Source organism: Dromaius novaehollandiae, chromosome 1 (genome assembly GCF_036370855.1).
Source record: "Dromaius novaehollandiae isolate bDroNov1 chromosome 1, bDroNov1.hap1, whole genome shotgun sequence".
In the NCBI taxonomy this organism is placed as follows: Eukaryota; Metazoa; Chordata; class Aves; order Casuariiformes; family Dromaiidae; genus Dromaius; species Dromaius novaehollandiae.
In genome coordinates, this window is record NC_088098.1 from 6584072 (window position 1) to 6596693 (window position 12622).

The 12622-nt window shown below is 38.6% G+C and overlaps 1 protein-coding gene across 1 annotated transcript in view; it reads left to right on the forward strand.

Moving 5' to 3' along the window:
• The first annotated feature begins 1795 nt into the window (after positions 1–1795).
• SEMA3E (semaphorin 3E) overlaps positions 1796–12622 on the forward strand; it is a 143138-nt gene continuing 132311 nt past the window's right edge. The window contains exon 1 of the mRNA XM_026119366.2: positions 1796–2571. Within this exon, the coding sequence (XP_025975151.1) occupies positions 2457–2571 (115 nt within the window). The 5' untranslated portion in view covers positions 1796–2456. The remainder of the gene's footprint in view (positions 2572–12622) is intronic.

A 12622-nucleotide genomic window follows, 5' to 3' on the forward strand; every position in this document is an offset into this window, starting at 1 on the left:
GTAAAAATGCCATTTGGATTATCTCAGAGTTGGAAATGGTTAAGTTTTGCAGACTTACATTCAAGAAAGCATGAGTCATCTAGAATTCTATTAATTCAATCTTTCTTTGGGGGAAAAATACAAATAATTTAATAAAAAGCCTCACAGAATCATATCCACAGACAACTCAAAATTTTCAGAGAGGCTTCATTGACCTCAGCAGGATCAAGCTCATTTACAGCAGCTATTAATGGTCAGTCTCAGCACATTTGTATGCCTCAGTACTACTGAAAAGGTGCAAACAATAATAATGCTGTTGTGTAGATGATAAATGCATCTGTGCTGAGGTCGGTGCTCCAGGGGAGCGCTTATAATGCCTTCTCCGCTGACAATGTCTCAGGTGCACACGCTGAGCCACCGGCTGAGACCTCGCTCTGCAGCCAGCATCGGTGCAGATGCATCAGCAGAAAATTCAGTGCAACCTGCAATATGTGCGCAAGCAATGGAGTAAATAGTGGGTGATATAGCTCTTGCCCAGCTCTTGTTCCTGTGGTTTAACTGCTGATATCACCATTTCCGGCTGATTTAAAGCAAGCTCAGGTATGTGTACGCGACCTATTGGAGCGCTCACAGGTAGACATGACCTCCTTCCCGCTTCTGATTATACAACCTCCAGGAGGCCTTGGGCACTCGCATGATTCTCTTCTATCTTTTCACTGAGGCTGCATTTTTATTTCCAATCTAGTAATTCATATTTTTTTAGTCTTCTTGAAGAAGTCTGTCTTCTATTATCTGTATGCTTTCCCACTACAATTATTAGGATTTCACTATATTACTGTAGTTGGTTCTTTTTTCCGTTTGCAGGCATACAGAAATCTCTTATTATACCTTCCTCTCCAGATATCATTACTTTGTGTTGGCTGCCAAATATATCATAATGCATTATTTTCAAATGCATATATTGATTTAATTTATTAAATAAATTATATTCATTTTTCTTCCTTTGTGATTCTTTTTTCTACATAAAGCAACAAAAATTACAAAGGCTTGACATGAGGTTAATTCTCCCATCCTACTAAAAAAAAAGGTGCAAGTTTTAAAATTTCAAATAAGCCTTACAAAATTCTAAATGATTATATGCATGAGAGATCTCAGCTACTGAAAAACTACACTAGTCCTTCCTTAATATATTCCAAACAAAGCTCTATAGTCTTTACGCAAAAAAAGCTTAGTTTTTGCCGCAGGTATACTTTTCAGTTGCAGATGATGTGTAAAATGGATGACGTTTTCTGCTGTTTGTTAGCTGCAACTTAAGAAGTAGCTGCTTGACACTTGTAAATCTGATGCTGTTTATTATGCAACCACAGCACTTTGCTCAGGCTTTTTTTTTTTTTTTTTTTTTTTTTTAATTACTGACTGATCCTACACGCATGCAGTCACATAAGTAGCATTACTGACACATAGAGATGACCTAAAATTCCAGCCTCACTGACACTTTAAATGTAATGGGAAGAAGCCACTCAATAAAACCATATCCTTAAAAAAGAAAGAAAGAAAAAAGCCTCAACCCCTTTTTTAAAAGTAAAACAGGATATACAACTGCTTTCTTTTTTTTATCCTGATCCACTTAGCAGCATGCTGTTTAATGACTCTAAGTGATAATGCACTTAAATAGTTAATTCAAGGGTTAATCCTCCCCCAAAACTGCGCCGGGAGCACCAGCTGCGGTGACTTTTGCCCGGGGAGGGACAGCAGGGCTTCCGCGCCGGCTCCCGACGCTTTACGCCGTGGAGCCATGAAGCAAGCGCGGACGCAGCGCGGGGCACGTGGAGCGAAGCGCTCCCGGGAGGCGGCGAGCGCCGTGCATCGCCTCAAGCCTCCCTGAACTTTCCTCGGCGACTGCAGCAGCCTGACAGCCGGCTTCCCTGCTGGGTGGATCCTGCAACTCCAGGAGGGAATGGCACTTCTTGTTTTTAATTAGCAGAGGTGAAAGGTGAATTAAAACTAGCTGCTTGGCAAGTCGGAGCAAGGGGCTGAGTTCTGAAGAGCACCAAGGAGGAGGGTGCTTTCTTCTTTTTTTTTTTCTCCTTTTTTTTTTCTCTCTTCCCTCCTTCTCTGAATGAATTGCCTTGCAGGAGGGACTGAAAATACAGCTTCTTCCTGAATCCACAGGCAGAGTTACTAAAGCGAGCTCAAGACACAACACTGCAGAGTAACGCCTTGGAATGTCCTCGCACTTTATAAACAATTGTCCTAGGGAGGGAATATTTTTACATGACATTTGCACAGCTTGACAAATGGCTCGCTGAGGCTGGGCTTCTCTGATGAACACTGACTTTCCCATAGAGATACCCCACAAACTGACCAAAGACAGCGATCTATCTGCTCTGGGAAAGTAGAAGTGGCACTTGGAGCCTTAAAAAACAAACAAACAGCAGCAGTTAAGTGAAGAGCGCAAGAATTTGATCTTGGGCAGCATGGCATCTGCCCAGGACCTTTTAATCCTGGCACTGTGTGGCTGGTTACTAGACTTACCGACTGGATGTCATGCAACAGATACGAGGCAGCCAAGGTTACGTCTGTCACATAAAGGTAGGTCAGCGTGTCAGGTTTTTAAAGGCTTTATGCTAATGCAAGTCCACTGACTTCACTGCAAGTATTGCACCGGGGTTAAATTACGGTCCTCTGGCAGAGTAAAATATTCCTGCTCAGAAATGTTATGGATTATTTCCTTGTATTAAATTGCATCCATAATTAAGTTTATTGAATCCAGAAAGATTTGAGGCACTTCCAGTGATTGATCTTTGGCTACTAAAATACTCTTCTGCCTGAAAGTGTTTTAGGTTTGCTTGTCATTCTGTCATTATTCTCTGTACTGTGAGAAGGATGTCTCTAACAGAAAGAAATTGAAAAGATAACCTGAAATTATTACAAAATAAATATTCTATTATGTATCAAGTAATTCTTAAGCAATTAAATGTCTGTTTCACTTTTAGATTTCTATTTATCTACAAATACAGCCAAGGCAAAAAGACTGAATTCCTGTGCAACCATATGATTCATTTTCTAAACTAGCAAGTGTCATCACACTATAATTAAAATGACTAACTGCCAGTAGAAGTCTGCTTGCAGTTTAACTGAGTTACCCAAAGAAAAAAATGCTATTTTCTATGACATGTGTGTGTACAGTACTTATAACTTCTCTTTTTTTTTTAGTTTCAGTTTCCCCTGAAGCCTGCACCCTTCTTCCTTAGTTCCTTCAAAGTGTCCCCTTGTTCTGTCCTGGACTGCCTATGATTTAAACTCTTTCCTATGATTCTGTTTTAATCTTGCATATATAAATACTGGTGCACAGCCATGACATTTCAGTGCTCTACAGCAGTACTTGCATTTGCAGATGATGTACTTAGAAATATATGACAGGCAATTATTGCAGTGGAAGTGCAAAAATGCAAGTGTCCAAGATAAACTGATGACTGATCAATCACTAATGTTTTAGTTTTACCTCTTGTGCAGAGATAAAAAGAAAATGCCTTTTTGCTGACATAGGTGGGAATGAGAGACTGCTAATATACTCAAGGAAATTTCTGTAGTTGTTAAAGTGATAACTAAGATGCATCAGTGTGAAATGTATTAGAATACCTATTTTAAGTATGGCTAAGGTTGAAGTATTAGCATCAACTACAGCTTCATGTGCAGAGAGCTTTAGTCTAAACTAGGTTTAATGGTATTTTATATAGCAGGCTAAATTACCAGTTATAAAGAAAGGAAAAGATGAATAAGATAATTGGTCTGAATGCCTTGCTGGAAAGCTATTAGAAATGGGTTTTGTTTTTATAGGGCAGTGAAACATGTTTTAAAGAAAGAAAGATTTGTCATAAATGCTGTCTTGCAAATAAACAACTAATTGCTATCAATAAAATAAATTATATGATCCTTTTAATAAATAAAGCACTTCCTTTTCAACCTATGGTTTCAGAGTAAAGTAGAAATGAGTGACAAATGCTGATTTTATAATCTGGTCACCTCTCTTGCTGTTGAAAATGTGTATTTTAATGTTGATTTATTTCTGGGTGTAGTTATTAAGACTGTTCTTACTGTTGATGTTGGTTTGCTTGTGATGGGGTAGCGGAGAGGACCAAAGGACAGTAAATGATTTAAATAGAGCCGTTACATTGGTTCAGGACTCCGGGTTAGCTGCCAGTTTTGGCAAGCACCCCAGTATAGTGCTGCGACCATTAACTGCTTCTGTGCTCACTTGTTGGAGTAATTGTTTTTCCTCTGGGTAGAATCAGTGCACATTTCACTGCATGCTACTTCCATCCTCAGCAGGGAGCCAACAATTTGGTCATAACAACATTATAACTCTGTGATATTTTTAAGGGGAATTTAAAGCATGCGTTTCTCACTAAGGGCCAAGCCTCCTCTGCCTGATGTCGCTTCGCTCAGATTCAGCGACACAGGGAGATCCATCCCAAATAAATTCTCCAGCACAAATACACATATCACCATCTTACACTTTGCCAAGCATGATAACCCAGAGAATTTTTTTAACGCGTACAAAATGTGACTAGTTTTACCAGCTGCGTTGCAGTGAGAGCCCAAGCACATACCCAGGGCCAAAGGTTGGAGGCGGCATACCTGCCTGCATCCCGGCAGCAGCTATTGTCATTCTGCCCCCCAGAAGAATGCAGCATTCAAGCACGAAGACAATGAGGAAGTGTCGTTGCTGCATTCCCTAATCAAACACGAACCGCAGGAGGGTCTCTCATCTTAATCGTGTTTACTCCAGAGAGACACCGCTCTGGGTACCAAGGAGGCACCAGGGTAGTTAGGAAGCAACAGCAGCACAGCCGCCTTACCCCAGCCTGGAGAGCGAGCTGCCAGTGTGGCACAGGTGATGAAGCCCCTGGGTAGGCATTGTGAGTGTGGGAAGCTATTAATTTCACTGCCCAGACCCTGAAACATGAAAGTGAGTGTGCCCGTTCACTTCCTCCTGCCCTAACTGTGGGTGCTGGCGGGTGACTGGGACTCAGACCATTGCGGGAGAGGCTAGCACCGGCTGTCAGAGAAGCTGGAGGGTTCTGAGATAAGTGCGATGATGTCTATGGACATGAGATTTTTTGTAATGGAAGAACTATTTGTAACTAGTCTATGTTAAAATGATTTTACTTTAAAAGCCAAGAGAAAGCTTCCACAGGTTAGAAGTGGAGACACTTTGATTTTTGTAAATTCACAAATTCTCTTTTTTGTCTTTAAAAACGATGCTTCGTGGAAGCGCAGTGAACTGACAGTGTATGAGCACTTTTTTGCCCACACAGCAAACCAGGCTTCACCTGCAGCACACACATGCCTCGAAACTCATTGCAACAACATCGGGTCCTAACCCTTGCTCAGAGGGGTCACCTGATGGATAGGAATACCACAATCCCCTTGCTAATTAAGGAATATACTGTGCAACCTCGGCTTGACTCTATGGCCATTTACTCGGCTTCAGTGGGAGTTAAAGTCCTGCATTCTTGAACTACTGTTAAACCTGTCAGGTTAATGTAAACCGTAACGGAGATTTTTCGTAAGGTAGAGAACTGCCTGCAAGAAACGGTGGCTGCCAGCTCAATAGGCATGAGGCCTCATCTCATTCACATTAAGCTCAAGCATGAGCATTTTGCCATTCCTTTAAATGGGATTAGAATTAAGCTTACCGTTACCTAGCAGTCATTTGATGGGTCTATCTTTGTTCTTAGCAAGCCTGAACTGTGTTAAACCTAAGATTTAAAGGTGTTTTCCTCAAACCATCAGCTTTTGTTTATCAGAAAATTTACGCTACAGTTAATACCAGTTGTGGTATAGTCGCCGAAGGTCAGTGTTTGATGATGACCAATGAAGATCTTGCTTGGGGTAGTAATACACTCCAACAGCTTCATGCTGATTTGTAAGGTTAAAAAAATATTATCACTCACTCAGGATTAGAGAGAAAAAAAGTTTCTACATTATGAAGTTATAGGTTGACAACTACATTTAAAACTCATTAGCTCATTTTACGTACAATACAGGCTCTGCCTAATGAGGTGTTAATGGAAGCCAAGCTTCAGCCCGTACTCTTTATAGGTTGCTGGTTAAATTCTTTCCCAGTATCCCATGGTTTGAGTTCTCGCAATGGGAAATATATAATTAAGGTGAAATCAACACACATCACACGTTAAAAGGAAAGTATTTATATTGCAGGTTGGAATGGATTAGGTTTCCAGAGGGTACTGGGGATACATTTATATAAGTCTAGTAGAACTACTTTAGAATAATGTAGTCCTGGAGAGCCTAGAAAGGATGTAACTGTATAATTCAAGTTTTATGCATGGTTTGCAGTGTATTTCTCCTTTTTTTTTTTTTTTTTTTTTTTTTTTTTCTCCTCATTGGTAGGTATGGTAAAGAGTAAAGGTAACATCATACTGAAGTTGATATGTTGAGCCAGTACGGCGGTTTGTACAATTTTCTTGCAGCAATGGGGTCTGGTGTAGCTGGTTATGCATAGAGACTTGAAGGTCTGGAGGGATCTTTTTTCTAGTTTATCCATTTACATTACTCTTGAATAACTTGGAGGTGTTTTGGCAATCCCTAATCTTAGGTTGTGTAACTATGCACTGGACACTCTTCTTGCCCAGAAAATACATGGTTAAATAGTTGCAGCCTACCGTTCCAATCCAAATATCATCCTTTCCCCTGCTGTCAGATCCACTTGCCACTATGGCAGAGTGAAGTCACAGCAGGCAGAAGGAGCAGACTGAGCTGAGAAAGAAATAATCCAGGTTTAGAAAATTTATTCTCCAAACAAATAGCAGCAGATAACTGAGGAAGGAAAAACTGGAATGTTGCAGAGGAAAAGTGATGCTCTCCATGTTTATATACAGATTTTAATATGTACAACCTGTAATACAATACTTCTAATGCATAAGAATTTCAGTTTGTTAGGGCTGGCTGATCATCCTTGAGCTTCTGGAGTCTGGTACAGCAGAAAAAAACATTTTTCATTGCCATTTGCAGGAAGCAGGATTCCAGAATATCTGATTTAACTTTCTTGATAATCCTAATTTATAATTCATTCACCTTAACATTAAGATTTTCATCATGTTTATCAATGTACTCAAACTCAGACAGTTCTGCAAAATTTTCTTGATTAAAATTTAGTTTCTGTAGTAAGAAATTTACTTGCAAAAGTAATTTTTGATTTCAGAGAATGGTTTTGCAGTTACTGTTGTGGTGTTTTGCTATTCATTATTCATGTCGTATAACCGGATACCTTCTTATCTTACTGTATCTATTTTCTTGCTAGGGGGCAGCAAAATTTATCTGGGGACTGATGACTACATCAAAGTGAATAACAAAAATCTAGGGAATTTTTAGAGAAGTATTTGTGAATTCTGAAGTAGGCAAATATATTCAAAGCACATATAATATTTCTGATTAGTAATCACCTGGCCACATAAATCACGGCTAATTAATGACTAGCCACATAACTCACAACTGAATCACGACTGATTCAGTTTTGTGCACAAAAATGTTTTCTGTTCTTAACAGCTTTCATTGTTGGAGAATTTTGCTTTTGAGTGATTGTGAAAGACCTGTTCTCCAACAAAGGCAAGTTCAAGTTTGAGAAAGGTGTTCATTCATACTTGGTATGAATCATCTTGGATTTATGCCAAAGTAAGGTTTGGGTCTGTGATCTATCCTTACACATAGTCCAGAGAGGTGGGTATAAAAAGCTGGTAGGTAGCTAGGTGGGTGGGTGGGTAGATAGACAGGTAGATCGACAGATTGAAAGAAAACATGTATGGATGTGCTTGTGTGTGTATATATATATATATATGTATATGAAATATGTGTGTATACATATAATGGACTGAAGGTTGGATTTTCTTTACAGTGAATTAAAGAGTAGTATAATCTTGAGGGTTGGGGAACTAAAGAACTGTATTATGGCTCCGGATCTGTGGAACATGGCTGGGAATAAGGGCTGATAACCTGAGTTAGGAGTGTTTGGGAAAACCACATGACAAGCAGTGCTGTTACCCAAATTCTAGAGGCCAGAGGGAAGCCCGTGTCGGTACCAAAACGCCTTAGCTGCAGATGAACAAATATCTCTGGCCACTCCTGGGGTGGAGAGGAGAGCTTTGGTATCTGCTCTCCCACTGATCAGACAACTGATTCCTCACACAATAATTAGGACAAATTTTCAGTTTATTATTTATTCATCTCGCAAGAGGTGACTGGCAGCAAGACCAGCATTTCCAAGTGATCCTAAAGGGTCTTGTTCCCCAAGCCTGGAATTTTTGGCGGAGAATTTGTGCCATTTCCTTTAAGAACTCCGTTTTGTTGACCAGGGCTCCTGGAAGTGTGACTGCAGCAGAGCTCTGAAGCGATAAGCCCCACTGCCAGGGCTGCACGAAGCAGACTGTTTTGTGTAACTTCAGTCACTTCAATGCTTTTGCTTTAGAGAACTAAGTAGCATCTGAAGTTGCAAGACTTGAATAGCCTGCATGCTGCTGTGTGTGTGCAGCTACCTCCTTGCCTTCAAAGTGGTAACACCATCTGTTAGTTTAAATTCCTCATCAGATATCAATTCATTATTATTTCACTGAAAGCAAGTGCTGTATTTTACTTGAATGCAGGATTAATGCTGTTTGTATGATTTACAGTATGCCGTGCAAGGGTGAGCATCTGTTTCAAGCCTTTTGAAAAACTTTGGGTCAGTAAATATTCTAAAACTGTGTAATGGGAATACTAAATATTATTAAATCTGCTGTCCTGGTTTTCTTCATGTAGTCAGGCAAATATGATGAAACTATAGTATGCAGCCAGCATTAATTAGAAAAATCTTCATTTCTTAAAGAGCTTTAGATTCTGCAGGGATAATGATATTGATCTTTGTTTTACAGATAAAACCCTCTTAACTTGGGTATACTATTTGAAATATTTTTTGTTAGTTAAATAATCTGCTTGGCATTTAAAAAATCAGTTAAGTTTTCATGATTAAATATGAAGGAAAATGTTGAAGGAGAAAATGAGTGAAAATACTGCATTGTAAAAAATCTGTAGTGTGGTTTAGGCATAATTTTAAACTCCTATAAAGTAAGGAAGTAAACAGCTATGGAGAAACAGTATTTGAGTAGTTTTCAAAATAAATTCCATCTTTAAAGTGTGAAAAATGTTAATTATCATCAATATTCAATTTGAGTAGCTGAGTTTACAACATAGATTTAATCAAATAAAAACATCATGATTCACTCAGAGCATAGTTTCAAGAAAAAAAAAAGTCCTCACTCAGAGCATAGTTTCAAGAAAAAAAAAAAGTCCCCAACCTCACTTTTGTCATCTCATATTAACAAAAGCGTTTTTCCTCAATCTTGTTTTCTCTGATCTTCCTCAAGGGTACAAATTTTCATTTTGGAAGAGATATTTCACCTTGTTGACCAATTTAATTGACATAATACTGTTTCTCCTCTAAGTGTCTTCCTTTGGTCTTGATGAAGCTAAGCATTCATATGCTATCACCCATCTCTTTGGCAAACTGTGTTTTAGCAGTCTACATATATATATATATATATAAAAAAATGTATATATATATATTTTTTTGCTTTGAAAAACACATAAAGCAGAAATGCATCATTACGTATTGAATTTTTTTCTTACCCTGTGATAATTTCCATGCTTATACAAATCAGCTAAGCAAGAATGTTTTGAGGGACTTGAAGGTTTTGTTTGTTTGCTTTCTTGTTTTTAAGAAAAAAAAATTGCAAACAGAAGAAGGGTCTCTCTTTTTTCTCAAGACTCCTCTGTCTGTGTCTTGATGCTACACCTTTCCAGAGAAGATGCAAACTGCAACACATAACAACCAAACATCTGCATACACTGTTTAGCTGCACTGCTCCAAGTGAATATATCATCTTGCACCTTTGTTTCTCTCCTAGTTTGCTATCATCTTACCTGTAACTTGCAGGTCCTCCTAAGTATAATGACATTTCAAAGGTTTCATTCACTGTTGCTGGACAAGTATGTGCAGGAGGCCTGTAACCTCAAAGATGTCAACAAAATGACGCACAGACAGTGTGCATAGGCAAGAGCTGCAAAACTTGGATCACTCGTGTAACTAAAACAGGATTTCTGATGGAATAAAATTTGGATCTTATCTTTAAATTACTCTTTATTAGTCTTATGTGAAGGCAGATAATTGGTAGTTGGTTGTCTTGTCCTGTTACTCTTTCTCAATATAGTACTTGGTATGCTTTAGTACCTGCTCTGTCTATCTGAATCTGCTCAGTGCTTAGCTTAGTCAATGGGAGTCTTCTGTTTGCATCAAATGGCCTAAGATTTGTCCTTGAGCACAGTGCGCTGTCTCAAACTCAAACTTCCTTTGCCTACTGGAAGTGTCACCTATTCATCTTGCATACTGTAGAGATCAGTGAATGAAACCTGCCAGGAAAGAGCGATACACTCTGCCATGTAGTCCCATAGGCTCCTACTGCGATGCTCAGTGCTATAGCACTTTCTGCAACTCACATGCCTACTCATGGTTGACTCCCAACATGTAGATCTCTACTATCAGGGAAAGGTTTCAAAATGTTTTTTTCCAATGCTTCTGCAGGCTAAAAAGTCAGCAAAAAGGAAACTCTGGAACAGTCTAACAGCAAAGACTTATTTGTCATAAACATGTAGCATTTGATTTCTAAAACTGTATTACATTTCTTAGATGAATTTGATTGATATGAGCTTTCACATCAGAAACCTAATTATATGTGATGTCTCTCCAGTCAAGGAAGGTTGTATGACAGATATAAGATTTTTGTGCTTTATGTGATATATTACAATATGGTTCAAATGATTGCATTGAATAGTAAGCATCAAAACACAGAATATATAAAAGGTCAAAACCTTCATTCATAAAAAAGCAATAAAACAAAAAAAAGCGCCTGTTAGCAGACACCAGGAAAAAAAGAATCACTGACTTCTTCTCATATCCCTTTGGCCTGAGCAGAAGGTGTTCATTATTTATAAGAATTTGATGACAGGAAATATGTAGTCCTCTTTAGACTGATTTGGCAGCAGCAACTGAGAAAAAAATGCTGCTCATGATCCTTGTGAAATCATGCTGGTAACATTTCTACTTCATCAGCACTGAAGAATTTCATGTTTTAGGAAACTCACTCTCTCAGTGCAGCATCTGAATTTCATCTTTTGTTTCTATTTGTTTGAATCCCCCCAAATATATCAACAAACAAATTTAAGGGGGTCTAAACTGGATCCCTCTGGGATGGTAATGAGGTTTATTTTTGTGAACTATTTGTACAATAATTCTCTAAACCAAGGAATCAGTGCTTGGAAGAAAGGCATTCAGTGAAAGAAGACTTCACTTCTCTTAACATCCTTAATGTATCTATTCTCTACCTCTGTGTTTATTTTTATCTAAAGGATTCCTGACTTCATACTGTGAAGCAATTGAAGCTTCTGTAGGGAGTCAAACAATGGGCTTTTTACTGTTGCTAAGTTTGCTTTATAGGCTTTTTCTTACAACACATTTGTTTAATAGGCCTAGTAAAACCGTGAATGCAGCTGTAAATACATCTTTTATTTGTTGATGTGCAATAAACATCACAGGGATGTTGGCCTTTTCTTATTCTGATCTTCCTGACACTGGTGAAAGGAAATTTTACAGAATGAATGAGAAGTGCCTTAAACTGGTGGAAGAAAACAACAGTCCCCTAGTAGTTTAGGGTCAGTACCTTGTTTCTTTTTTAACTGATGGTTTCTCCCAGCAGTGTTACTAAAACTTAATAATAGTAAAATAATAGGTTTTTTGATGCGAAGGAATTATTCCAGATAGCACTATTCACTGAGGTCATCACGTAAGGTCACTTTTCTGCCAGAAAGCTAAAGGTTAGCAAGTGTTGCTCAATTCCATGAGCTCCCATAACTCTTTATTTATGATTAAGCTAAGTACTTTCCTGTGGCTGTGTGGTAAAAGCCAAGAGTAAAGCAAAATAAGTCTGTTCCTTTATGTATTAAATATTTCATCTCAGTTGATTGAGAATGGTATGATGCAAAGCTTAAAAATATGTGTTGTCCTGGAGCCCAGAAAGACGTAAGCTCTCTTGGAGATCTTGTTCCTTTAAAATTATTGCTGCAAAAAAATGTCTTGTCTTTATGTGCCTGTGTTTATAGGCAGTAAGTAACTATTTCCTCTTTTTTGCTTATCTTAGGCATGGCCATGTCCTTCTGCATATTTTCAGGTCACACAAGCACCTGGGATAGTAGTCATTTCTAAGCACCCTGTTGAGGAGGTGTTAAAGTGTTCAGCACGTTGGGCATTTGCTGTAGCTCCTAAGGGTGCACAAACACTGCCGAGTTCCTCATTGGTTCCTCAGTGTCCCTTACTAAATGATTGCAGCTTGTGTGGGGCAGCACTCAAACATGGCAATGTGCTATTTCATTTCTAAAATACTTGATTTTTTTTGGATGAAATGCTTCATATTTAGAAGATAAATAGTTACAGTAAAGAGTGGTTCTGCAACAACAGCTTTGCATGCAGTACTCTGTCCTTAAAGTCTACCACTAAACATAGGAAATCTTTAATATAAAAATAGAACAGAGGCTT